This window comes from Hippopotamus amphibius, chromosome 1, assembly GCF_030028045.1.
Source record: "Hippopotamus amphibius kiboko isolate mHipAmp2 chromosome 1, mHipAmp2.hap2, whole genome shotgun sequence".
In the NCBI taxonomy this organism is placed as follows: domain Eukaryota; kingdom Metazoa; phylum Chordata; class Mammalia; order Artiodactyla; family Hippopotamidae; genus Hippopotamus; species Hippopotamus amphibius.
In genome coordinates, this window is record NC_080186.1 from 26,603,690 (window position 1) to 26,631,352 (window position 27,663).

The 27,663-nt window shown below is 45.8% G+C and overlaps 1 protein-coding gene across 2 annotated transcripts in view; it reads right to left on the bottom strand.

Annotated features, from left to right (window-relative positions):
- Nucleotides 1-27,663, bottom strand: part of CSMD2 (CUB and Sushi multiple domains 2) — a 629,134-nt gene that overhangs the window by 278,227 nt on the left and 323,244 nt on the right. For both annotated transcript variants that reach the window (XM_057744228.1, XM_057744218.1), the window contains exons 9-10: nt 26,931-27,055; nt 14,367-14,488 (exon numbers count right to left, since the gene is read on the bottom strand). In XM_057744228.1, coding sequence (XP_057600211.1) covers nt 14,367-14,488; nt 26,931-27,055 — 247 coding nt within the window. The remainder of the gene's footprint in view (nt 1-14,366; nt 14,489-26,930; nt 27,056-27,663) is intronic.

Sequence of the window (27,663 nt, forward strand, 5' to 3'; positions counted from 1 at the left end):
GATGTGGGGAAGGAGGGGAAGGGGACCTGGGGCGACTTGCAGGTTCCTGGCTTGGGCAACTGGGTGGTGGGTGACGGTGCCCTTCATGAAGACAGGACACACAGGGGCATCGCTCCTAACATCTTATCTGGGCCTCTTCTTATCTGTTTCAGGCTGGTTTCAATCTGATGAGGATCTTCAGTCTCCCAGCACGGAGGCTGAACGTGCTTCTTTGTTTTCTATTCTGCAACCCGAGGAGCAGAGAATTCCCGTGGATAGTTTTCCTAGCGGTGGCCAGCTTCCTCTGTCCAAACCAAAAAGCCCAGCAGAGCCTCACCGTAGGGTGCGTTCAGGTGCTTCAGAAGGAAACGGCTGCTGCACTTGTGTCTGAGCTGGATACCGCCTGCGCAGGGCCCTCTGCCTGGGGACGGGACTCACAGGGAGGAGCCGTGAGCGGAGACGGACAGGACAGGGAGGAGGGGTGCCGCTGGCTGGGAGGAGGTTGGGGAGGCTTTCTGGAGGAAACGAAGCCCAGGCTGAGTTTGGGAGATGGACTGGCGTCCAATACATGGAGAAGGAAGGGAAAGCGATCGAGGCGGGGGAGGAGGAGGTGCCCGGGCAGAGGCGTGGGGCGCGTGACTTGTCCGGAGACTCTGAGTTGATCCGGAGTTGTCTGACTGAGAGGGAAGTGGAGGGTGGTGATGCCAGAGAGGTAGGAGGAGCCAGCTTGGGAAGGTCTGTCTGTCGTGCTAAGGATCTGGGCTTTGTCTTAAGACAAGGAGGGGGATCATGGGAGAGTTGTACGTGAACGTAGGGCGTGAGATCCTTGTTTTAGGAGCAATAGCATTGAGGGCTGGTGGGAAACAGACCGATGTCTGGGCTGTACAGTAGTGTGGGTGAGGGAGGATGTGGGCCCGTAGCAGGCGGCGCTTCAGGTCTGTTGGAAAAGAGGGGATGGAGGAACGGGGCCCGGGTGGGGTGGAGTGCTGATCTTGGAGAAGAGAGACGGACGGGCAGAGGCAGCAGCAGCAGTAACCCTGCCTGGCTCCCAAGGGCAAGCCTGGAGACGGCAAGGCACCGAGAATCAAGTCAGTGACTGACAGAACTGCCCCACAATGAAAAGGACTGTGTTCAGAGGTAGTGAGCACACCATCACCGGTAGCATGCAAGCAGAGTGAGGAAAGGACTCCTGCTTGGAGCTATCAGATAGTTTCAACGAAAACGCTAGACCCTATCGATAAAAATCCTTGTTGGCTACATAGGCACATATTACAGTGAGCCACCGGCAGGGAATGGGGAAGCCTGGGCTCCTCTGGTTTTCCCACTGAGCAGGCAAGCGCCCTCCCACGTTCCCTGATGACCAATCACCATCATGGGATCATCTGCTCAGGCTGGAATGGCCTTCCCATCCCTTACCCTCCCCCGTCCTGCCCCACAGAACAATACCACCATTTCCTAGCCCAGTACACAGGGAGGGACCCTCAGCTCCTGCTCCCTGCAGCCCTCCCACCTCATGGCCTGTGTGGCATCCCCTCACATCGGCCCACTCACGACTCCAGTTTTCGCAGCCCCCTCCCTGGCCCCCCGGCTCCCCTAGCAACGTCTCCGCATCCTTGAGCCCTGGTCCAAGTGCTCCCTGACTGCCCTTCCTCTCCTCTCCGTGTCAGGACTTACCTGCTGTACTGTGACTGATCTCTTTACCTGGTCTTCCACTACACCATGAACTTCCTGGAGGGCAGGGGTCAGGTCTCAAGGCCTCTGAACCGCCAGTGCCTGTCGGCATGCCAGGCACATGCCAGGGGCTCAGACAATGCTGAATGGGAGATCGCTTTCCAAACCCTTCCTGACTCCCCAGCATGGACCAGTCGCCAGGCTCTTGCACCCCTCACAGGAGCCATCATCTAGAACAAAGGTCGGCAGACTGCCTCCTGTAAAGGGCCAGGTGGTAAATATTTGCCCCTGTGCACCCATATGATGTCTGTTACAACGGCCCAGCTTTGCTGTCATAGCATGAACACAGCCTTGGCGACATATGTCCACGTAGCATGTACAGCCATACTGCATGTACATTAATATGTATATGAATGGGTGTGGCTGTGCTCCAGTAAAACTTAGTTTATAAAAACGAGCAACAAACTGGATTTGGCCCAAAGGTGGTAGTTGGCCGACCCCTGGCCTAGGAGATTCTTTGAGACACTTAATCACAGTTTTTGATCATTTATTGAGAGATTTTGTCATTACAAAAGCCAACACCTATAACGTGCTTGACTCTGTTCTGAGCACTTTACATACATCAACTCACGTAAGACTCACAGCAACAACAGCCACTATGAATACCTCCTATTACAAATGGGAAAGCCCAGGCACAGAGACATTAGGCGACTTGCCTAAGATCACACAGCTAAGTGGCAGAACTGGGACTCATCAGGCAGCCAGAGGCTAGGTTCTTACCACTCTGGTCGACTGCCTCATAGCATCCCAGGGAGGTCTCAGGTCCACAAGGTAGGGACCACGACTTATCCTCTCAACCTTCCCTAAGTTCTTTTTTTGCATCCCAGCAGCTCAGCTAACACTTGCTCATAAAATACTCCAAGGCCAGTCGTACCTTCTGCAGACCGAGGGGCCTGGCACCTGCAGGGAGTCAGGGTATGTTCTCTCCACCGTCACCTCTTCCAGCTAGCCCCCACTCACCAAGCCATCGCCAAAAAAACAGAGCATGTGATTACTATGTCTACGGGAAAACATTGCTTTGAAGGCCAGATCCCAGAGCCATAAAGTCATTCACATCACTGAGTAGAGCACCATTGATGTGAGCTGCATTTTAGAGCGTCTGACCCTAACGTGGGAGCTAATTACACCAAACAGACAGCACAACATACACAATGTTGAAGCTTTGGGATGGGCCCCCAGGGCACACTGTACTGGTGCTCTCATTTTTATCCCCCTCTTCTCTTTGGCTTTTGCTTAAAGACAGGATCCTATAATGATTCATTAACTAACATGCAGATCAATCAAACTGGCAAAGTGTCTTTCTGAGGCAGGAGAGTGGCAGCACATGAAATAGGCATGATTAAAGAGGCACGTGTGCATGCAGCTCAGACACACAATTTGCACCCATTAGATAAATGAATAAACGAACCCTTCACTAGGACATAATTACTGAGCACCTGCCATGTGCCGAGCACTGAGCTAGCTGCTTCCCATAAGTTATCTCACTTGCCTGACAATTTAGAGCAGAATCTAAATGCCAAGGGCATGGTGCAGATGGTGAGTGCTGGAGGATGGCAAAGCAGGGAGAGATGAAAAGCAGCCACACGGAGGAGGTGGGTGTGCTGGGCCCTGCAGGATGGGGAAGGGTGTGGGCTTCATCCCGAAGATGCTCTGAGCAGTGAACAGGGGAATGAAGAGAAAGGTGGGCAGCCGAGGGGGGCTGGGGGAGGAGAGAGTGCCTGGCTGAGTCCTCAGTTGGCTTTTGCCTGGCGGGCCAGAGCGAGCAGTCTGGACTTGAGGGTGAAGATGGAGGGAGGGCTGGAGGCAGAGAGACCAGCCAGGAGGCCGGTCCAGGGTCCAGGAGTGGGAGGAGGGCTTAGGGGAGCCTGAGTCTCTGTTCATTGCAGAGGTCAGGTGGGGGAGGGAGTCCTGGAGACCGTACCCCTCAGCACACAGCCATCTCTCCTGAGAATTGCGGGGGATGGGAGTGGGTCCATGGAGGGTGCCCACTCTGGGCCCAGAGGACATTCCTTGCTTCCCGAGCACTGTCCAGGACCAGCCAAAGGACAGGGATCCCAGTCCTGCCAGCCTGTGCCCATGGTCTCAGTGAGGCTCCAGAGGATCTGACAGCTCTCAGCATGTTTTAGGAAGTTGGAGTCCCAAGGGATGTAGACTGTGATTGTCTTCTCCAGTGACTGCATTTCTAAAACCACCTCCTAGCTGGGCCCTGCCCTCTGCGGCCCATCCTTCACTCTGTTCCAAAAACTCTGTGCCCCACGATGCCTTAGAGCAGAGGTTGGATAACTATGGCCCTTGGGCCAAATCAGGCCTATGTCCTATTTTTGTTTGTCCCCTCAAGTTAAGAAGTGTTCTTACATTTTTGAAGGGTTAAAAAATAAATAAACCACTACAAAGAAGAATGTGCAACAAAAACCTCACATGGTCCTCAAAGCCTAAAATATTTATGCTCTTTACAGAAAGTTTGCTGACCTCTGGCCTAGAGCACTGGTTTTCAAACTGGGTTCCCAGGTACCCCAGGGGGTTCCATAAAGACACTAAGGGGGCACAAACAAAGGTGGGAAAAGAGCCAGAGTGGGCAGGGTCTTGCTCCAACCAAAGCAGTTCCTTCTGATCTAGTTCATGTTTGGGACTCTGTGACAGACATAGTGGTTCACTTAATGTCCCTCCCACCATTTACCCATTCTTAATAGAATGCTGGCTTTGTTTAGAGTGTGGCAATGTACCTGGCTAACCTAAGAGCTTAGGATAGGGAAGTGACAAGATTCTGGGCAATGAGACATGAGCTGAGGAGTTCTCAGGGCATTTTCCCACCTTTCTCCTTGCTTTCTTGGAATACAGATGTGAGGATAGAGGTTGAGCAGCCTTCTTGTGATCATGAGGACAAGGGCCACATACAAAGAATGGCAGAGGGAAAAATAGGAGGTGCTTGAGACACTGAGAAAACTGCTAAACTAGATGTGGAGTCTTAACTTCTGGACCTTTGGGATATGGAGAAAATAATCTGTGTTTTGTTTACGCTTCTGTGGAGGAGTTTTCTGCAACTCACAGCCAATCAGAACCTAATGACTATGGGTTCTGAAGAAAGGCTTTCATCACCGCAGAGAATTTCATCAACTCTTGACCCTCAGGATAAAGTTCTGCTTCTTGGCATGGAAACCCTAGGTTTTCCATGGCCTGCCCCTGTCCCTTCCTAGCCAGTCAGAGCCCCATCCACAACTCTCTGCTCCAGGCCTGCTTCCCTGTTCCTCCCCAGAGCACTTTTCTGAGCTCTTGAAAGCTGATCTTGGCTGCCCTCCAGCCTCAGGTTACTAATGCTGTGGAGAGCCTATTAGCGCCATGAAAGGAAGGGAAGTCCCTTTCCCTGGGCATGGCCTTCATGCTGACTCCTGCCTGGGTCTTGCTGAGGGCCCAGGGCAGGGCTGGAGAACTAGCTCTTGGGGTGGGGAGGAGGGGAGGCTGGTGGAAGGGCTGATCTGGACCCTCAGGACTTCAAGCAGAGAGGCCTCCAGCACCTTTGAGGAAGACTTTTGAGGAGGCTGGGAAAGAAAGCCCAGGGGCAGAGACTGAGAACTTTCAGAAGTTCTGAAACTTTGGTCACTATCTCAGGTTTAGGTTTGGTGGCTCTGAGAGTAGTAAGCCCTTTCATCCATGCATTCACTCTGGTTGAAGGAGTCATTCCACATTTGATCTGCCCTTGCCAAGTGCTGGGCTTTGGAGAAGCAACAGAAGCAAGACAGACTTGGCCACCGCCCTGAGACCTCACAGTCTAGAAGAGGAGACACACTTGTACAAGGGGAACACAGCACAGTGTGACGAGTGCTGAAATCAGGGGAACATGGGCACAGGGCAAATGCGGGGGGCACAAAATCCTGGCTAGAGGAGGGAGCAGGTCTTGTCTTCAAGAATAGAGGAGGGCTTGTGGGGACAGGCCACGGCCAGCTCCAGGGGAAGAGGAATGCCAAGATACGCTGGGAACTGAAGACAACTGTAAAAAGGAAAGGGATCAGGGCTAGGACTTGGAGGAAGCCTTGAAAGGGTCCCTCTAGAGCCACGCAGTCATGAGGAATGAGCTGTGGGGCACTTAGGGAAAACCTCTCTGATCACCAGCCAGCATCTCGCACGGGGCCCAGCACAGAGAGCACGAGAGTTAATGTTTGCTGAATGAATAAATGAGTGAACAAATGGGCCAACACGTGGGTTCCTGACATTTGCACGAGGGAGTGATGGCTGCCTGGAGAGTTATTTCTCAGTTCTTCGGGTCTACAAAGGGAAAAGTGACACTGATAATCTCCAAGGAGTGAATAATCAAAACGGTGTTTTCTTTGGCTTTGAAGTTCATGAAATGCGCCTTCATTTCCCTCTCCCAGCCTCCTCCTTCTCCCTTGATTCCTCCTCCCTCTCCCTCCCGTCTCTCTCTTTCTCTCCTGCCTGTCTTTTACTTCTTTTCTAGCACAGGTGGATTAACAGTCCTGATCAAATCCAGTGAGGATCATATGCAAATGGACTCATATGTCTTGAGTTCATACTGAGAAGCTGTGAAAGAAAGGCAGATGTGTGCAGGTATGGGGCACCAACTCAGGCATGGGCTTCAGTCCTGACCACGGAAATGTCATCAGCCACGTCCTTCCTGAGGCTGAGCTGAAAGGTCCTAACAGAAGGAGGCTCTGGGGCCCAGCAGGGTGGGGCCATACCTGAGGAGCTACCTGACCCAGAGACAGGTGTCCTCCGTCAGTGATTAATGTATTCAAACATCTGCTGAGCTCTTCCTCTGTGCCGGGCACTGTGCAAACCGCAGGAGAGAGAAACAAAATGCCACCCCTGCTTTGAGGGCTCTCATGAGCTATGGGGGAAAGAGATTCCTAACCCAGTGCAATATGACTGTATGCAAACAGAAGGGGCTGATGAAGTGCTGGAGGAACAGAGGCAGGACTAAGACCTGGTGCAGTTAGGAAGGCATCTCTGGAGAGTGGGGATCTGAACTGTGTCTCCAAGATGGGTAGGGATTTGCCTGGAGGAGAAGGGAAGGCACACTGGGATAGGATGTGCTGGACAGAAGTCTTAAAGGGCCATCTGTGTCTATGAATCAGGAGTTCAGTGTGGCTGAAGTCAGGGCTGCCTGAGGGGATGGGGGCAGGAGGGCCCTGTGTGCTTCTCTGGGAGGGAAGACGGTTGTCATTTATCACATAAGCCAGGCTGGTCAGAACCACCAGGATGCTCTTTAAAAATATAGGTTCCAGGTTCCCATCTCAAATCCACTGAATCACATCTTTGAGGAAAGAGCTTTGGAATTTGTGCCTTTAAAGTCTCTCCAGGTATTTCTGATGATTGACCAAATCTGGGAAATAGTACCGTGGACAGAATGACTACAACAACTAAGACAGCCCAACTGGCCAAGACGGGGCTCCCATTTCTCCAGATCATCCCAATCAAAGGGAGAATGTGGAGCTGTGTACCGAGTAGGGCAGCATCACTTGCTCTGAATCGCCTTTTCTCTTTTCCTTAAATCTGCCCGGCTTCTGGGAGGGTGGACAGGGTGGTTTTCATTGTTTTATTTTTAGTTTATCAAGGAGAGACAGAGCCTTCACCTGCCTCTGCAATGAGACTGTCAGTTTTTGTTCCCACACTGTGGAGCAGCACAGCCCATAGTGCTTGGTCAAGGCTGGCATCTTGACACAGATTCTCAGCCATTTCCCACGCCAGATCATTTTTGGACCTTGTTCGGACCTTCTAACTGCCCTTGGAGGCCCCTAGTCCCTGAAGCATTCCCAGCTCCCTCTTAAGCTCAACCAGGAGAGGTCCTCCAAGGGGGATGCCTGGAAGGGTCCTCACACCCACACCTACAGGTGCCGGGGATGTGTAATCATTTAACGATTATAAAGAGATTGAAGGGGCACATGTCCTATCCTACACCCCTGCAGGCAAAACGCTCAGCTCCTTCTCACGACAGCATTTTTCCTCACCTGCTCCTTGTGAAAAGAGCCCCTGCATTCTCAGTCCAATTTGCCTCTCACTCACTCCAGATACTTCACTCACCATCCTTTCTCCTACATCTTCATTCTCTTTCTGTGTGCTTGCTTTGCCCTCAGCCTGCAAAATCCCAATATCCTAAACAAACATCCTAAGTAGCCCAAAGCTTTCTGTCCACTCGACCTCCTTCATGTGCCCCTTCTTTCCTCACTTCACCATGAAGTTGTCAAAAAGACTGTCTACATGCTTGGCCTCTGGAGCAACCCCACCCACCCATTCACTCCCCATCCCTCTGCTGTCTCTGCTCCCCAAAGATCCACTGAAAGGTCTTCTTCCAAGGCTAAAGCCAACAATCTCTTTCCAGGCCTTTTCAAAAAAAAAAAATTATATATTTATTTATTTTTTGGCTGTGTTGGGTCTTTGTTGCTGCACGCTTGCAGCAAGCGGGGGCTGCTCTTCGTTGCGGTGTGCGGGCTTCTCATTATGGTGGCTTCTCTTGCTGGGGAGCATGGGCTCTAGGTGCGTGGGCTTCAGTAGTTGCGGCACATGGGCTCAGTAGTCGTGGCTCACAGGCTCTAGAGCGCAGGCTCAGTAGTTGTGGCACCCAGGCTTAGTTGCTCCACAGCATGTGGGATCTTCCCAGACCAGGGCTCGAACCCGCGTCCCCTCCATTGGCAGGTGGATTCTTAACCACTGCGCCACCTAGGAAGTCCCTCCTGGCCTTTTCCAACAAGACATTTTCAGCATCACCATTGTCAGACACATCCTGGTTTGAAACTCTTCCTGCTTTTGCAGCTTGATTCTCCTAGCACGTCAACTGCTCTTTTTGTTTCTTTCCCTGGATCTCTTTCATCTATAAGGACTGTGTTCCCAGATCCATTCTAAATCTTCGCATTCTCTTTGCTGTTTCCAAGAAGGACTGTCCATTCCTTATGCTTCTGTTCCAAACTGTGTGTTGATGAAATGACACCCAAACCTCTCTCTTGAACTCAGATTTATCCAGTTTCCAACCAGCGTATTCAAGTGTCATTGGATGAAACACAGGCACTTCAAATGCACATGCTTTCCTCTTGACTGCTGCCAAGCTTGTTTCTCCTCTTGTATTTCCTTTTAAATCCTCCCATTGGTCCAAGTCAGAAAACACTGAGTCATCATCTATTTGTTCATTGAATAAATGTTTCCTGAGTGCCTACTGTATGCCAGGCACTATGGTGGTCACTTGGGACACAATGTTGAATGAGAGCTCTGCTTCTCCCACCATCTCACATCCAACCAGCCGTCAAGTCCCCTCCCATTCCCTAAATTCCTCTTAAATCTGTCTCTCCTTCCATGTTTCCAAAGCCTTGGTTGATGACCCCATTTTTCTTACTTGGGTAACTGCTTCAGCCTCCTAACTGGCCTCACTCCCCCCAGTATCCCTTTCTAATATCTCCACTGCTGCCAGAGTAATCTTTCAAAAATTCAGACCCTTCTGCTATTGCTCTTGCTCAGAAGAAAGAGTGGCCCTCATCCTTCCCAAGGCTGATCCCAGTGCTACCGGTACCAAGCCCTCCCATCTACTCTAAGACCTTGTTCTATCCAGCAGCAGAGCACAGCTACTGAAGTTCATGGGCAGTGGACTCAGGAAGACTGGGTTTAAATCCCAGTGCTGCCACTTACTTACTGGTTATGTGCTATGAGTAAGTTTCTTAACCTTCAACCTGTCCATGATTCGGTTTTTTCATCCATTAAATGGGTCTCTTAAAACCTAATTAATTGTAGGACTTCCCTGGTGATGCATGGTTAAGAATCCGCCTGCCAACGCAGGGGACGCGGGTTCGATCCCTGGTCTGGGAAGATCCCACATGCATGGAGCAACTAAGCCCTCGAGCCACAACTACTGAGCCCATGTGCTACAACTATTGAAGCCTAGAGCCTGTGCTCCACAACAAGAGAAGCCACCACAATGAGAAGCCCGTGCACCACAACGAAGAGTAGCCCCCGCTTGTCACAATTAAAGAAAGCCCACGCACAGCAATGAAGACCCAGTGCAGCCAATAAAAATAAAATAAATAAATAAATTTATTTTTTAAAAATCTAATTAATTGTGCTATGAAGAGAATGAAAGTCATTTACACAGAAGGCCTAGCTCAGTTCTTGGCACATGACAGATGTACAATAAGAGATAGCTATTACTGCTATTACCAACAGCCTAACAACGTCTACCCTTAAAAATCTGTTTCAGGATAAAACTCCAGCCTCTCTACCAAGCATGTGTGTTCACCATGATCTGAATCTTGCTGACCTTTCCAGCCTCATCTTGATATAGGCATGATGTATTATTTTCAGTTCTAAGAGACTGTTCCAAACCTCAGTACCTCTGCATATGTATCCACTCTGAAATATTGACTTTTAAGCCTACTCATCCTTCAGGACCCTGCTCAAATGTCACTTCCTCTGTGAAAATTCCCTGACCTTCCTGTTAGCGGCTCCTTCCTAGATTTTCCCATTGCACCCGACACATCTCCATTAGCACTTATCCAAACTCTAGTTTTACATTTACATGCATGCCTTCTCTCCTATGTGCACATTCCTCAAGGGCAGAGATCACACCAATGGTCAATGAACGAATAAATGCTCATCACATAAAACATTGTGAACGTGAAGAGGCTGTGATTTTTGCCGAAGGAGATGTCCCCAAAGTGCCCAGACAGGCAGTCCTTGGACACACTTGTATCTCTCCTGTGGGCCAGTGAATAGGGGTAGGAACACACTATGCATTTCCCCTGCTGTCTGCAGGAAGGCAGATCCGATTCTTCAGTCTTAGACTCTGAGTTTCTACCCTTACACCCTCCTTTCTGCATTGTATGCTCCCTGGCTCTCCTCCTGGTGGTGTCAGTGAGGAACTCCCTTCAGCCTTTCTGGGCTCCCCCAGCACAAGCTGAAGCCCACTTAAGAACCCATGGAGATGCTAACAACACCCTTCTGTACAATTTGACTCTTAGGGAGTGTCCTTCAGAGAGGCTGGCTTCACGGGTTGGGGTGACCTTCTGCAGGGCACATGGGGTAGTGACCAATATGGGTCCAATGACCTCTACATACCAGCCAAGGCTAGGCCTTCTGAGGGCAAATCAAACTGTTTCTCAGAAAATTCTCAGGCCTTACCTGCACTTCCCCCTGTATCCCACCTTTAGATTCAAAAGCAAACAGAGATAAACATCTTTAACAATGCCCAAGATAAATCCATCTGGTCAACAACTTAATAACTTCATGGCACTAGGTACTTCTTCTGGTTTAGCCTCCAGTTCTACCCGCATGTGACTGAAGCATCTTTCTCCAATGACTAGGTTCATTATGAAATGGTTTGATAAAATATGAATCTTTCTTTGTGAAATGCCTTGCAGAAGAAATCTGTTTCTAGTGTTCCAAGTATTGTGGTCCTAGGCATTCTTGAGGAAACAATTTTGAAATGTTGAGTAAAATTTAAAAAGAAAACAAAAAAGCTTTTTACAAGTTAGTAAGTGTTATGAACTGAATTCATTCCCCCTAAAATTCATGTGTTGAAGCCCTAACCCCCAATGAATGGTATTTGGAGACAGGGCCTTTAGGAAGGTGATTAGGGTTAAATGAAGTCATAGGGTGGGGCCCTAATCCAATGGGTTTGGTGTCCTCAAAAGAGGGGAGGAGATACCAGAAAGTTTCTCTCTGCACATGCACAGAGGAAAGGCCATGTGAGGACACAGTGAGAAGGAGGCCGTCTATGAGCTGGGAAGAGCCCTCACCAGAAACCAAATTTGCTGGCATCTTGATCATGGACTTCTAGCTTCTAGAACTGTGAGAAAATAAATGTCTCCTGTTAAAGCCACCCAGTGCACTATATTTTGTTATGGAAACCTAAGAAGACTAGTATAGTGAGAATTCTCAGAGTCTAAAACCCAGCAAATGTAGAGATACAAAATGTGATGCAGAGCATGAAGCTGGCTTTGGCCTTGAGTGCATTTTTAAAAACTGGTGAAGTAGAGGTTTGGTTTTCAGGGCCTTGTGGAGAAGAGGGAGCAGGAGACAAAGGTCAGGACCCACCAAGATTGGGGACTCTCAGATGACACCCCTGAACAAAGTTGAGCTAGTTAAAGCTACACCTTTAGTGTGAAGATGAACCAGAAATAAGTCTACCTTCCTTCTCATACAGCATTGCTACCCTCTAGGTAGGTTTGGAGATAAATTTTTTTACCTCCGACCTTGACAAGGAGTGAACAGCAAACAGAAAACTTCCCCTGAGACTCCATCACGATAAATCTGTCTCCACATGGGTTTTCAGCCTTTAGATTACTTGGGTGGTATGACACCTTCATACTGAGAATTTAGTCTGAAGAGGTTTCTGGATGGAAATTCCCCCAGGCACTGAGCAGAAGCAAATACACCAGCTTCCACCCAGGTCTCAAAGAATTCCCACAGACAAAGTTTATGATTCTAACCACATCATCAAAAATTACAAAACAAAGAAAGAAACATGGTTCTGGGGGCAAGAAGTGAGAAACAACAGGCAACAGAGTGAAATTTGCAAAGATTTCATATACTAGGTTAATAGACAGAGAATATAAAATAAATGTTTAATATATTTAAATAAATATATGTAAGGAGCAAGAGTCTATAAAATAAGCTTAAAAAGCATTTAAAAAAACTAAATAGGACTTCATAAACTAAAAATAATGATATTTGAAATCAAAATAAATCTCCAGTGAATGAATTAAACAGTGATTAGACATAATTGAACAGAGAATTATCAAACAGAATGAGAGAAAATGATAGAAGTTAAGAAACAAAGAAGATAGAGTAAGGAACATTAACATGCCTTGTCAGACTTCCAGAAGCAGAAAAGAAACAGAATAAAGGAGAGACAACAGTTGAAATGACAACAGCTAAAAAATTTCCCAAACTGATGAATGATGCAATCCATAGATTCAAGAAGCTTAATGAAATTAAATAAGATAAATACTAAAATATCCACAACCAGACATATGATAGTGAAACTGTAGAACACTAAAAACAAGGGTAGGATAGAAAGAGAGGATAAACTCCAAAGCATTTTACGAGGCTAGCAATATCTTGACACAGAAATCTGGCAAGGGTGTGTGTGTATGTGTGTGCATGTGTATGTGTACATTGTGTGTGTGTGTATATATGTATATATATAGAGAGAATATATTCTATAAATATATATATATATATAAGCAAAATCACTATGCAAAATATTAGCAAATCCAACACAGGCATGTTTAAAAATGATAATACTAAGTGACCAGGTTGGATTTATCCCAGGAAAGTAAGGTTGGTTTAACCTCAGAAAAACCAACTAGTGGAATTCACCACACAGGAGAATAAAGAAGAAAATCACATGATTATATCAATAGATGTAGAAAGATGCTAAATAAAAGTCAATATCCATTCACAATGAAAGCTCCTAGCAAGCCAGGATTAGAAAGGAACTATAAATTAAAAAGAAAAAGACTTCAGCAAATATTATACTTGATGGTGAAGAAGTAAAACATTCTGTTTAACATCAAACAATAGCAAAAGTGCCTACCATCATCAAAACGATTTGACTTTATACTGGAGATTCTAGGCAGAACGTTGGGGCAAGAAAAAGGTTGAAACAAAGATATAAGATTGAAAAGGAAGAAACAAAACCATCATTCTTTGCAGATGATGATTGTCTTATGTAGAAAACTCCAAAGATAAATTATTATGGAATAGTTGCTATATACAAAAATCAAGGCATGAAAATTAATTGCATTTCTTACCACCATGCAAGAAACAGGTAGAAAATACAATTTTAAAAGATATGATTTATAAAAGCAACAACAAATATATTTAGGAATAAATAGGTTAAGAAATATACAAGATTTATAATGGAAAAGATTACACAAGTTTATTGAAAGCCATTAAAGAAGCCCTAAGTAAATAAACATATATCACATATTAATAGACTAGAAGACTTGGTATCATGAAGATATCAGTTCTTCTTCAATTTATCTGTAGTTTTGGTATAATTAAAATAAAGATTCCAATAGGCTATTTTGTGGATCTTGGCAAGATACTTATAAAATTTATTAGAGAACAAAGGGCTCTTCACAGGAAGAAAAATACTAAATGGAAAATGAACATGTGAAAAGATGTATATAGCAGTGTAAAATGATACATGACAACATAGATAAATCTTAAGGACATAATTTTTAATGAAGCTGATTAAGACTATATACAACATGATCACATTTACATGAAGTTCAAATGCTGGTAAATGAAACATTGTGTTTTTAGGGATACACACATGTGCTAACTATAAAGAAAAGCAGAAGAATAATAAAGCACACAACTGAGGTAAAGGTGACTCGAGGGGTAGGGAATGGAATGAGGTGAGTGAGGGACGCACATTACTAAGATATCTGTGTTTTGTTTTGTTTTGTTCTGTTTTTCTCCTTGAGCTGGAAGCTGGCTACACAGGTGTTTGTTAGTATTGATGTTCTTTATGTCTTACTTATATTTTACAAATATGTCTTTTGTCTACTTGATATTTAGTAAAAACAATTTTTAATAATTGTCTGCAGAGAATCTACCACAACAAAGTTCCAGGTTTGAAATCTCTGGTAGAACAACTGTCCCCAATCCAGTCCTGCCCACAGGACACTCCCCATCCATCCCAAGAGCCTTACCTTGGCGGGGTTGAGTGCTGTGATGATCCACACACAGTGTGCATTGTTGTCGTACTGAATGGGGAAATTGGGGGAGGTGATGATGCCCGAGGGGCCTCGAAGGTGGGCATCACACATGCGGGCTGCAGAGAGGAGATGGAAGACAAGCATTTTAGTTTAGACTAGGACCAGTTCCCATCCCCACCTCCTGCCCCCAGCCCAGAAGACTGAAGTCTGCACATCCCACCCCAGATGTAACCTTCTACTTCCTCTTTCCTTCCCCCATAGTTCTCAGTGGGCTCACTGGAAGTCACAGTTCCCAGAGCACTGGGGGAGAAGTAGGCCCCACATGCCCTGACCCGCTGCTCTGTAGGCAATGATGAACTTCCACAGTCAGGCTAAGCAAGCCCCCCTACCCGGACTCCACTGCAACTTAGCAGCACAGCTCTACCCAGAGGGTGTGGGCTAGTACTACTCACCTTGACCTCAAGCTAGGTGGACCCCAGGTACCTATGGGCCTGCTAAGCTGCCCTCCTCCTGTTCTGCTGACCTTTCTGCATTCCCCCATTTGCTCTCAGGCCTCCTGAAGCAGAATCTCAGGGTGTCCTTGTCAAGGCCACCACACTAGGCATCAGCGTGTCTGAGCCCAAGGACTCTGCTGAGGCCCCTGGCTCAGCCTGGTGCCGGGCACCCAGAGTGATTTCAGGGACAACAAAGCACTTCCCCAACCCTCCCCCACACTCAGCACGTGCCTGAAATAGGCTTTTGACTGGAAACATAAAGATTCAAGGTGAATTAGAAGAAGTGCTCTCCTCAAGTAGATATAAAGTGTTATCAATCACAGCTTAATCTAATTAAGCTCTTTAAAATAGCTTCTAAACTAATTAGATTAAGTAGTGATTGATACCAGTTAAGGTACTACATTGTATCTAGGTGTTTGCCTTCTTTAAAAATGTGTTCTTTAGTTCCAGCCACTTCATTCTTCAATGTTAGCGCTCAGCTATTTTAATAAAGAGTTCTATGAGCCTGTTCTGTTGCTGCCCACATGGCAATTTATCCTAATTGCAGGCAAAGTGCCTAACAGTAAAGAAACAGTGAGCAAACTCAACAAGCCTAAGTATATAAAATGAAAGTGGTGTCAAACCTGGTTTCCTCTGATGGGGCAAAATATCCTAGAACGCCTGTGTGTGTGTGGACAGGGCCATGATAAACCTTTCCCAGGAAACCCTTCCTAGGAGGGCCTGGGAAGCAGGCTTCTCAGCTCCCAGACATAATTAATCTCTTCTTATTTCACACACTTATTCCTGTGCTCCTTCATTCCCACATACATCGAGTGCCTATTATAGGCCAGGCAGAGTGTGGGGAGAGAAAAATGTCTAAGACACAATCCCTTTTCTCTGAAGGGTCACCAGCGAGTGGAGGGAACGGATGTGAAAACAGTTACAACTGAGCGGAGCAAGTGTTGTCAGGCGGTTATTTACAAGAGACCCGGGGTCAGAACTGCTCTTTCTATTCTATGAGCTCATCGCCTTCATTGAGGAGGTTCCTTCTGGTGGCTTGTCCCAGTCCTGCACTTGAAGGATCTTCTTGCTCCTTCTGAGCTCAAGTGTTGCATCAAGTTTGAATAAAGTCCTGTGGGAACCCTCTCCTCCTCTCCCCTCCTGCCTGTCTAATTGTTCCTGCGATTCTGTGCTGAGAAACACTGACATTCACTGATTATACCTGATACAACTGGGCCTGAAGTTTGCACAGTATGGTGAGGAGAGAGCAGGCTGTGGGGTTTACCAGCTTGGCATTCTGGGTTTTAAATCCACTTGCTGGTTATGTCTGGTAAGTTACAAAACCCCTCTGATTCTACTTCTTCATCTATAAAATGGGACTAGTGATATTGCCCCACTGAGGCACGCTGAGGATGAAATTCCATGAGATCTTGGACATGAAGGCTCACCCAGGACCTGGGACATTGTCAGTATTTAGCAAAGGGGAGCTGGGACTGTCACACTCTGATGTCATGTTCATTCCATCTCATTATCCCCAAGGCTTCTCAAGACCGAGGATCTTTATTCTACGTTTCTTGAAGTTTCTCTATAGGATTTTTTCCCCATGACCACACTTGACACTGACAACATTACTAAACCAATTAGAATAAGATAATCAAAACCAAAACCCTGATCCCAGCCCACGTTTGCAAAGGGGACCTGTGTATTCAGAATACTAGCTCTGCAGGGAATCCTTACAAATCCCTATCAGCACCACCTTACACCTATTCTGGAGACTCAGGTTTTGCTGCCAAAAGTCCTCAGCTTCAGACTTAATTTATCCTGCACTTGTTTCCAAAAATTAGATGGTATTTTCAGTTTGTTGAAATGTGTTAAAGGTAATTAGAGAGAACAGGTCAAAAAGGCATTTACCACTTTAAGGGTTTAAAGGGGTTTAATTAAAATATTACAATCTGCAGTTAGTTAGCATGGAGCACCTAAAAATAGGTTCAGAACGGAGCATCAGCTCCTTTCCCCCCACTGCTGTCTGGGTAAGGTCAGGGGGTCTGCGGACAGACAGACTTCCCCCTGAGCAGCCAGCCCCTGGGATCGCACCAACAGATGGATAGCTCATCGCTGTGACCCACACGGGCTGGCAAAATAGTAGCTGCTCAGACAGTGACTGAATAAATGAATAAACACATGTTTATGTTTCTCTATTTGCCTTTTCCCATCAAATGCCCTGCTGGGTAACTTTCAGGAGATTTTCCCAGGACCTTCCATGCCCAAGCCCTGCCGCCAGTCCTATTCTTCCTCTGAACATCACTACTCCATATAACAGAAGCAGTATTCTAGGGGACTTTAGGGAGACACCATTTAGACCCACAGCCAGTCCTGGCATCAAAACAACTTGGTACCAAAAAGGGAACTGCTCCAGGTGCAACTGCCTCTGGTCCTCTATCTTCTCCCCAGATCTTATTCCCACCCTGCTCCATGCTGGCTTCCCTCACTTCTCCTGCTATTGACCTTCCTCCCCATCCTTTCCACAGTCCTCTCCCTGGAACTACCTCCTGACCACCAATTCTAAGGCAAATAAACACTGACTTGTGGCTTGTAACATCTTTCAGAACCTCCTGCTCCAATCCCTGCCATGACTGAAACCCATCTCCCCATCCCGGGTCCACTGCTTCTTCCACAGTACTCTGTGGTGGAGAGCTTTCTCCTCCCCTCCAGTGTTTCATTCCACGAACAATTGCTAACCTCCTGGAGGAATTCTTCTTTGACCTTCATCTGTATCTCACTCCACTGATGCCAACTTTCTCTCCACCATCAGCTCCCTGTCTTCTCTTCCATTCTTACCCAACTTAGACCCCGTGGTCCACTGTTATGACCATTTCCCTGCAAATCCATCTAAGTCCCTTGCTCCTTTTTCCTTTAAATGATGGCCCCGAAGACAACAATTGTGGCTGAACCTCTCCGCCTACACTCTCTAGCCCTTCCCCGTGCAGTTAAGCTTTGCTAGAGAAAATCACGTGAGTAGGAAGATTGGTGTCACTATAAATTCATGACCACCCACCTCAAAGAGTCCTGGACACCGCCCAGCAACTCTGGCATTTAGCCCTATTATACTCACTCTCCCACTCCATTCAAAGACCCTTTCACGCCTCCTGCACAGCCCTCAGACCCCTTGTCCTTCCCCTCGCTTCCCCTCGCTTCCCCTTAGTCTCAGCTCTCAGGTGATGACCCTGCTTCAGTCTTTGTGGGTGAAACAGAGGACATTTGGCAGGCGCTCTCTCTCTCTCATCCCCCGAGTCTGCAATCCATCTGCTTATGTGCTCCTCTTCTTCCTTTTGGTTCCAACAGAGGAATGGCTCCTCCGCCTTTCAGAGGTCAGCCCCTCCTTCTGAGATCAGGCACCCCTGCCCAAGGTCAACTACGTCCATGGCCACACCCAGGGTCTGCCGTGCTGGGACCCAGGAGAGTCCATCTGTGAGATCTTAAACTCCATCACCCCATTCCTTCCCCTGCTGCCTATGCATATCATCCAGCAGAGTGACTCTGGTCTCGAGGCACCTGCTAGCCTAAATTCTAGGCCTCTCCAGACCCCAGGTTCCCTCATTTCTCTCCATCTCTCCATCCCCTCCTGACTCTTCTTCTCTCACTACCTAGTCTGGACCTCAAGACCCTCACCAGCAGCTCCTGTAACACTCTCCTATCTGCCTTGGATTAATTCTACCATCCGTCCTCTCTGTTTCTAATCCTAGGTGCCATGTGGCTGCCAGGAGAACCGTGGTACTAACCACAGATTCGTGGCTTGCCATCGTAATGGAAGCTTTGGCCCAGTCAATCCTCTCCTTCGCCTTTGTCCCATTTTCTTGAAAATCCCTTATAGGGGCAACTTCAAATATCCACCACTTAGTTGAGCCACTTAACCCAGGGGCTGCTTTCTGGTCTTTGTTGTACTCGACCTCTCTAAAGTGTCTGACCCTACTGACCCTTCTCTTTCTGTGAAACTCACATCCACAGGCTTCTGTGACACCTCTGGCTCTTCTCCTACCTCTCTACCTGATCCATCTTATCCATTAACTCTCTAAAACTAGTTGCTTAAATCTGGGCAAAGAATATCTAACACGTTGCACAGTTCCTGAAAATTTTCTTTGAGCTGACGATTAGCTCGAAATAAATGTTAGCAAAAAGTGAGGGGGAGAGGTTGTTCTCTGTGGTTCCATCTAGCGTATTGACTCTGAATTGATGTCCAGGTGCAATTTTCAAGTAGAAAGAGGATAGAGCCTTTGGAGTCAGGGGTGGAATCCAGTTCAAAAGATTAGCTTTGTGTCCTTGGACAAGTTGGCAGACTACTCCAAGCTTGAGTTAAACACAAAATATGGATATTGCCTCTTTCCTTGTAAAGAAATTTTGAAAAATGGTTATTGTACTGCTTTATACAAGTATAAATAGCTTAATAAGTGGGAGCTTTATCATTAGTACATATGTATAGGTAAGGGACTCAGGGAGCAATGGGGCATGTATTCTAGTGCAGTCAGTACATCGCCCAGGGGAGAATAACTACAGAGGAGAGAAGAGGAAGGTGGGGGCAGCATGGGGCAGGGATGGGGGGAGGAGGGGAGGAGAGAGGAGGGGCGGGGGATGAAGACAGATCTCTGAACAACATTAATGTTTAAGGGGAAAGCCCAGGAAGTTGATCCAAGACGGAAGACAGCCATGTGTCATTTTCACGGCATTGAATTCAACTTTTTTCTGCACTGTTTCCCACCTTTCACTCCCATCTTAGGAGAATGAAGGAGAAGAGTCAGAGCATTTCAGTAATTTGCCCTGTGCCATAGGGTATGTTACTAGCAAGGTTGGAACTTGAACTTAGGTGTCTGAGTCCTGAGTCTGGTGTTCTATTTACCAAAAAATGTTTTTATCCTAGGGAAAAAAAAAATAGTATATGGGTTTCTGTTAATGATCTACTCTGTGACCCAGGAACTGCATTGCATCTGGTACTCCATCCCTGTCCTCTGTCAACACCAATTTGTGGTCAGAAGAAACCAGATCTCCTGGTTGTCAGTTTGGTCCTCTTCACTCCATCAGTGGTTTAAAAACTGTGTTCCCCAGAGCCCCAGTGGTTCCTTGGAAGTGGCTTAGAGGCTGCTGGGAGTGGTGAGGAAGGGGCAACTCCAAATCCCCTTGCCCCTACTCCATTGAGAGAAGCTCTACGGCATCTGTTTTATTTATGGAACTTCTGTAAAAGCTTATTTTAAAATATTGGGCTCCATATGTAAAATAAGTTTGACAAGCCCTATATTATACTGCCTGTATCTGGGCCTGAATAGAATTAGTGTAACAGTACAACAACGTTTCATGTTGTCCTCAGTCTCCCTTGGATAATCAAAATTGTCTAGTAGTCAAATAAGAAGCTTATTTCTTCTGGTGGGAGGGCAAGGAAAAAAAGGCCAGTGAATAACTAATTTCAAATTCCAACATCAGGGCACAGTCCCACGTTGTTCATTCATTTCAATCACTGATTCATTCAGGTTGTCCTCAAATATTTGTTGAGAACCTATCATTTGCTGGGTTCCATGGTTGAGTAGAATTAATTATGTGGAAAATGAATATTTAAAATCAAATTATATTTTAAATGCATTAGATGAAAAATAATATCACTCTGTGTGGTGGTGAATCCTTTTCAGACTGTGATCTTTTGGTAGCCTGCTTATTAGTGGAGCTCTTGTGGAATTCAAAGAGTTTTATCCCTTTCTATTTTTAAAGTGGGCTTCACTTAAACTCTCCATTAAAAAAAATCACAATTAGAATAGTAATTGTGACTAATTAAAAATAAGAGATTTTAAAAGAAAAACTTTCAAAACTGCCAAAATTAAAGGACCTTTGAATTTAATATCTATCTCATCCCTTTGCTTTCAGGGAAGCCCAGGACAGATCACCCAAGTCCAAACTCAGGAAGCTTTGCTTTTCTCTTCCTCCCTCACAAGGACCTTGGGAGAAAAAAAAAGAAGGGAGAGAGTGGCAGGAAGGTGAACCTGCCCTAGAACCCCCCTCTCTACCACTGCCGGCACTGGTCACTTTCTATAAAATGGCTTTTTTAATTTTGGCAATCACTAGGCACTGGAGGTTTTGTTTTCCCAGTTCACAAATGAGGGCCCTGTGGCTAAAAAAGATGAAGGAACCCGCCCAGGGCCAGCAAGCTAGCAGGTGGCAGAGTTGGCCTCTAGATCAAAGTCTGTGTGCCTCCCAACTTGTGCTATTGGAACAGGATTGGACAGGACAGTGAGGAAACAAGCTTCTAAAAGATCTGGGGCCACTAGAGGCTGAGGGTGTGCTCCAAGGCATGGGGAAGCTATGTCCCGACAGTGCTCAGCAGTTTAAACTAAACAGGTGTGCATACGAGCCTCACAGACCCACTAGGGTCATTTCTAAATCAGCCCTTTCATGTTCACTGTCTCCTCTAGTTCTCGCAGTAATGCCATAAAGCAACGTTCTATAATCACTGCCTTTTAGCAGAAGAAAAGAGCTACAGAGAGGTGAAGAGACAGGCCTAAGGACATCCAGCTAAAAAGTGGTGATGGATGGATTTATACCCAATGCTGTCTGGCTCTGCTTCCCAGGATTTCCCCCCACTTCCAGCATTTAAGGCAGAGGATGGGATAAGAATGGATGTGAAAAAGCCCGGCCCAATGCTTAGTCAATAGTGTGGCAGAGAATGCGGAGTCCAGTGGCTCAAGATCGTGGGAGGCACTTGACTGGGGCACATGACACGTCTGGAGAAAAAGATGAGCACGTTACTTGACTGTGAACTTTCTTCTGAAACACCAGCCCTTCCCCACCCTGGGCTTATTCATGTAAACAACCACCATTATTAAGAGAACAACCTGCCTCCAATGAAAAGGTCTTGGGGCTTTTCTATTGCTGCTTTTAATATTTTTTCTTTGTGTTTAATTTTCATTAGTTTGATTAATATGTGCCTCGGTGTGTTTCTCCTTGGGTTTATTCCGTATGGGACTCTCTGCGCTTCTTGGACTTGATTAACTATTTCCTTTCCCATGTTGGGGAAGTTTTCCACTATAACCTCTTTAAATATTTTCTCAGACGCTTTCTTTTTTTCTTCTTCTGGGATGCCTGTGATTCAAATGTTGGTGCGCTTAATGTTGTCACCTAAGTCTCTGAGACTGTCTTCCATTCTTTTTATTCTTTTTTCTTTTTCCTGCTCTGTGGCAGTTATTTCCACCATTCTATCTTCCAACTCACTTACTCATTCTTCTGCCCCAGTTATTCTACTGTTTATAGCATCTAGAGTATTTTTAATTACAGTTATGGTGTCATTCATTACTGCTTGTTTGCTCTTTAGTTCATATAGGTCCTTATTAAATGCTTCTTGTATTTTCTCTATTTCATTTTCTAGATTTTGGATCATCTTTCCTATCATTACTCTGAATAGGCAATTTGCCTATTTCCTCTTCATTTATTTGGTCTTGTGGGTTTTTATCTTGCTCCTTTGCCTGCAAGGTGTTTCTTTGTTTGCTCATTTTGTCTAATTTATAGTATTTGCTGTCTCCTTTCCCTATGCTGCCTAGAAGTAATTCCTCTGGTTTCTGTTCTCTGCCCCCTGTGGTGGGGTTGGTCCAGTGTCTTGAGTATGCTTCCTGATGGGAGAGTCTGGTGCCTGCTTTCTGGTGTGTGGATCTGAGTCTCTTGCCTCTGATACACCATGATTCCAGGTTTATCCCTGGAATGCAAGGATTCTTCCATACATGCAAATCAATCAATGTGATACATCATATCAACAAATTAAAGGATAAAAACCATCTGATAATCTCAAAAGATGCAGAAAAAGCTTTTGACAAAATTCAACATCCATTTATGGTAAAAACTCTCCAGAAAATGGGCACAGAAGGAAATTACCTCGATATAATAAAAGCCGTATATGACAAACCAACAGCCAACATCATTCTAAATGGTGAAAACTGAAAGCATTCCCTCTAAGAATAGGAACAAGACAAGGATGCCTAAAGGAAAACCTCCACTTTAAGGAAGATGGAGGAGAAACCTCCACTTTAAAAACAAAAACAAAAACAAAAAACAAGGATGCCCACACTCACCACTATTATTCAACATAGTTTTGGAAGTTTTAGCCACAGCAATCAGAGAAGAAAATGAAATAAAAGGAATCCAAACTGGAAAAGAAGAAGTAAAATTGTCACTCTTTGCAGAGGACATGATATTATACATAGAAAACCCTAAAGATGCTACCAGAAAACTTCTAGCACTAATCGATGAATTTAGTAAAGTAGCAGGATACAAAATTAATGCACAGAAATCTCTTGCATTCCTATACACTAACAACAAAAGAGCAGAAAGAGAAATTAAGGAAACACTCCCATTTACCACTGCAACCAAAAGAATAAAATACCTAGGAATAAACCTGCCTAAGGAGGCAAAAGACCCATATGCAGAAAAGTATAAGACACTGATGAAAGAAATCAAAGACGATACAAACAGATGGAGGAACATACCATGTTCTCGGACTGGAAGAATCAACATTGTGAAAATGACTATACTACCCAAAGCAATTTACAGATTCAACGCAATCCCTATCAAATTACCAATGGCATTTTTCACAGAACTAGAACAAGAAATTTTATGATTTGTATGGAAACGCAAAAGACCCCGAATAGCCAAAGCAATCTTGAGAAGGAAAGACGGAGCTGGTGGAATCAGGCTCCCTGACTTCAAACTATACTACAAGCTACAGTGATCAAGACAGTATGGTATGGCACGAAAACAGAAACATAGATCAATGGAACACCATAGAGAGTCCAGAGATAAACCCAAGCACATATGGGCACCTTATCTTTGACAAAGGAGGCAAGAATATACAACGGAAAAAAGACAGCCTCTTCAATAAGTGGTGCTGGGAAAACTGGACAGCTACTTGTAAAAGAATGAAAGTAGAACCCTTCCTAACACCACACACAAAAATAAACTCAAAATGGATTAAAGACCTAAACGTAAGGCCAGACACTATAAAACTCTTAGAGGAAAACATAGGCAGAACACTCTATGACATACATCAAAGCAAGATCCTTTTTGACCCATCTCCTAGAATCATGGAAATAAAATCAAAAATAAACAAATGGGACCTAATGAAACTTAAAAGCTTTTGCACAGCAAAAGAAACCATAAACAAGACAAGAAGACAATCCTCAGAATGGGAGAAAATATTTGCCAATGAAGCAATGGACAAAGGATTAATCTCCAAAATATACAAGCAGCTCATGCAGCTTATTACCAAAAAAGCAAATAACCCAATCCACAAATGGGTGGAAGACCTAAATAGACATTTCTCCAAAGAAGACATGCAGATGGCTAACAAACACATGAAAAGATGCTCAACATCACTAATCATTAGAGAAATGAAAGTCAAAGCCACAATGAGGTATCACCTCACACCAGACAGAATGGCCATCATCAAAAAATCTAGAAACAATAAATGCTGGAGAGGGTGTGGAGAAACGGGGACCCTCCTGCACTGTTAGTGGGAATGTAAATTGATACAGCCACTATGGAAAATAGTATGGAGGTTCCTTAAAGGACTAAAAATAGAACTATCATATGACCCAGCAATCCCACTCCTGGGCATATACCCTGAGAAAACCATAATCCAAAAGGAAACATGTAACACAATGTTCATTGTAGCACTATTTACAATAGCCAGGACATGGAAGCATCCTAAATGCCCATCAACAGATGAATGGATATAGAAGATGTGGCACATGTATACAATGGACTATTACACAGCCATAAAAAGGAATGAAATTGAGTTATTTGTAGTGAGGTGGATGGACCTAGAGACTGTCATACAGAGCAAAGTAAGCCAGAAAAAGTAAAACGAATACCACATGCTAACACATGTGTATGGAATCTAAAAAAAATGGTACTGATGAACCCAGTGACAGGACAAGAATAAAGATGCAGATGTAGAGAATGAACTTGAGGACACGGGGTGGGGGGCAAAGGGGAAGCTGGGACGAAGTGAGAGAGTAGCATTGACATATATACACTACCAAATGTAAAATAGATAGCTAGTGGGAAGCTGCTGCATAACACAGGGAGATCAACTCGATGATGGGTGATGATTTAGAGGGCTGGGATAGGGAGGTTGGGAGGGAGCTGCGGGAGGGAAGGGATATGGGGATATATGTATAAATACAGCTGATTCACTTTGTTGTACAGCAAAACCTGGCACAACAGTGTAAAGCAATTATATTCCAATAAAGAGTTTTAAAAAAAAAAGAAAAGCAAAGGTCTCAGGGAGAGATCAGATCCCACCACTGCCTGAAGGCAATGCTGTTCAAATTCCTCAAAAGGAATTTTGAAATGACAGACAGGCAAAGGGTCCCTTGATCCTCAGACTTGATAACTTTATGCCTGTCTATTCAGCTGGTGTCTTGGTTCCCTCGAAATGGAAAGTTGTGCTAGTCAATTATTCATTTATTCAATCATCCATTCAATACATGCTATTGAATACCTACTATGGGCCCTGCCCTATTCTAGGCGGTGAGCAAAACAGACGTCCTTGCCCTGTAGAGCTTATGTTCTAGCAAGAGGATGTTTGTTATCTTGCCCAGCGCTTCCCAATTCATAAAGTGTTTCCATATCCACAACTCCACTTGACCTTCCCATTAACACAAGATGGGTAGGGTAGGAGCCGTAATCTACATTTATAAGTAAGAAAGTAAGGTGGGGAAAATAGAGGCTTTGCCATATTGCCCATGGCCAGGTGGTGACAAGCTGGTGACAAAGCTAATACACAATAACTCTTCTTTTGTTCAATTTTTTAGAAAAATATTAGCTAAATGGAATCTTTGAAATAATATAACTAAAATCAGTGGAGATGCAAAACGCATTGTTGATTGTGGATCGTGGCCACCTCAGCGTTGAGTGAGAATGAATAAATCTAGGGCTTATTTGAGAGACATTTTCATGACCCTCTTCCAGAGCGCTTATCAACACAGTAAAAAAAAGGGAGTGGGTCTCAGCACCAATTTGCCCCTTCCTCAGTGCAGCAGTGGTCTAAGTTCTTTATCCTGGATCCATCTCACTCTGCATGAATTTCATCTTCATGCATGTGTCTGGAGAGAGTCAAAGAACTCTGCTTCTTAAACAGGAAGGATCTGGAATACAACTTTAGTGGGTAGTACACTTTATCTTCCAAAGGGGCACTCAAAAGAGCAACTGTTGTCTTTGTTTACAAACTCTAGAGTGATTCCTTACTGTTGCACCAAGAACTCTTGAGTCCTGGTCATGTGTGCAAACAATGGAAGAAGAGAGGTACACACAGCGTAGGTCATGGAAAGCTGCCTAGCGGTGCCCTGGAGGATAAGGCTAGGGGCTCTGCTACCATAGAAGCAGCTGCTGTCCTGTCCTAATGAAGAAATTACACTCCGGTTTGATATTTTAAGATTACCTGGGGATGGGGACTTGGCCAGCCCAGCCTTGGTCCTTGTGAAAGCTGGGATGGCAGGGCCTTTGAGAATAAGATGTCCAGATGTTGGGTTAGAGGAATCCCACAGAGAGGCCCTTTGAGGCCATGGCCCACGTTACACCTGCATAGCTCAGAGCATTCTTTCAGAAGTGACAGGTCTATTTATTGGTGAGTATGTGGAAAGAAACAAGGGCATTGAGATGGAGGGTTCGGGATGCCTGTATGCTATAATGGAGGGAATCAAGGTGACATGATACAAGGTGACTTCCCTTCTGATCTAGGCGTAGCTGTAATACCTTGGTGCAGTGGGCCAGCAACCTGCTCATGTGTGACTCCCTGACTAGACTGTCGGGGACAGGGATCACGCCTCTCTTTCCCTTCTCTATCATCTCCTGCTCCTCTAGAGGCCTGGAGACACAGGAGGTGCTAAATAAATGCGCTGAGTTCGTTAGTAAATGGATGCAGAATCTGAGGCGTGGGGAGAAGTGAGAGTGAGGTGACGCAGTCCGGATGAGAGCCCGGACTCCAATGTCAGGAGCTGGGCTCCGTCCTCCACTCCCAGCCCAGTTTTCTGGCCAGCCTCGCTTTCCAGGGCACCCTCACCTCGGCAGACCGGCCTGTGGTCGCTCCAGGCCGCAAACATGTCGCTGACTTTCATACAGGTGATCCGCTTGGACCCTTGCAGGTCATAGCCCTCGTTGCAGGTGAACTGGACGCTGGATCCTAACCTGGGAGACAAGGTAAGTCCGTGAGCCCCACCCTCGGGCCTTCCAGGTCCCTCCCCCACACCCCGCCAGTCCTTCCTGTCCTTCCTAGTCCCACAAAGAAGCACCACACCAAACGTCGTCTCTCCTCTGGTCCTTAATCTTCGCTCCATCACTTATCACTTCAAACCTCCATTGGAAGGAACACCTGCTCTTCATCTTCTTTTTCTGGACCGTTTAATGGTTTTAGCATTGAGGTAAAAGGTGACTTTGTGAGCAAAACAACAATCCTCTGAGATAAGCATCAGTGAGGACAGCTGAGAGTGGGGGGATGATACCCACAAACTTGCATGAAAGTGGAAGATTATGAGAAGATGCCTCAATAGTTAGAACCTTTACAAAACGCACCATCAGGTTCTCCTAGACAACAGGAGGTGTGAGCTGCCTGCTGGCACGTCATTCCTGATGATGGCAGCCCTCTGTACCCTGGGTATAGGTCTGCGGGGTGACATTGGCAGACTATAGACCCCACCTCCCCCTAAGGCGTGGGCACTCATCCCAGCACTGGACTAAGAGAGAACGTTACAGGCCAAAGCTCTTCTCCAGGAAGTGATCCTATGTGCACATGGTCC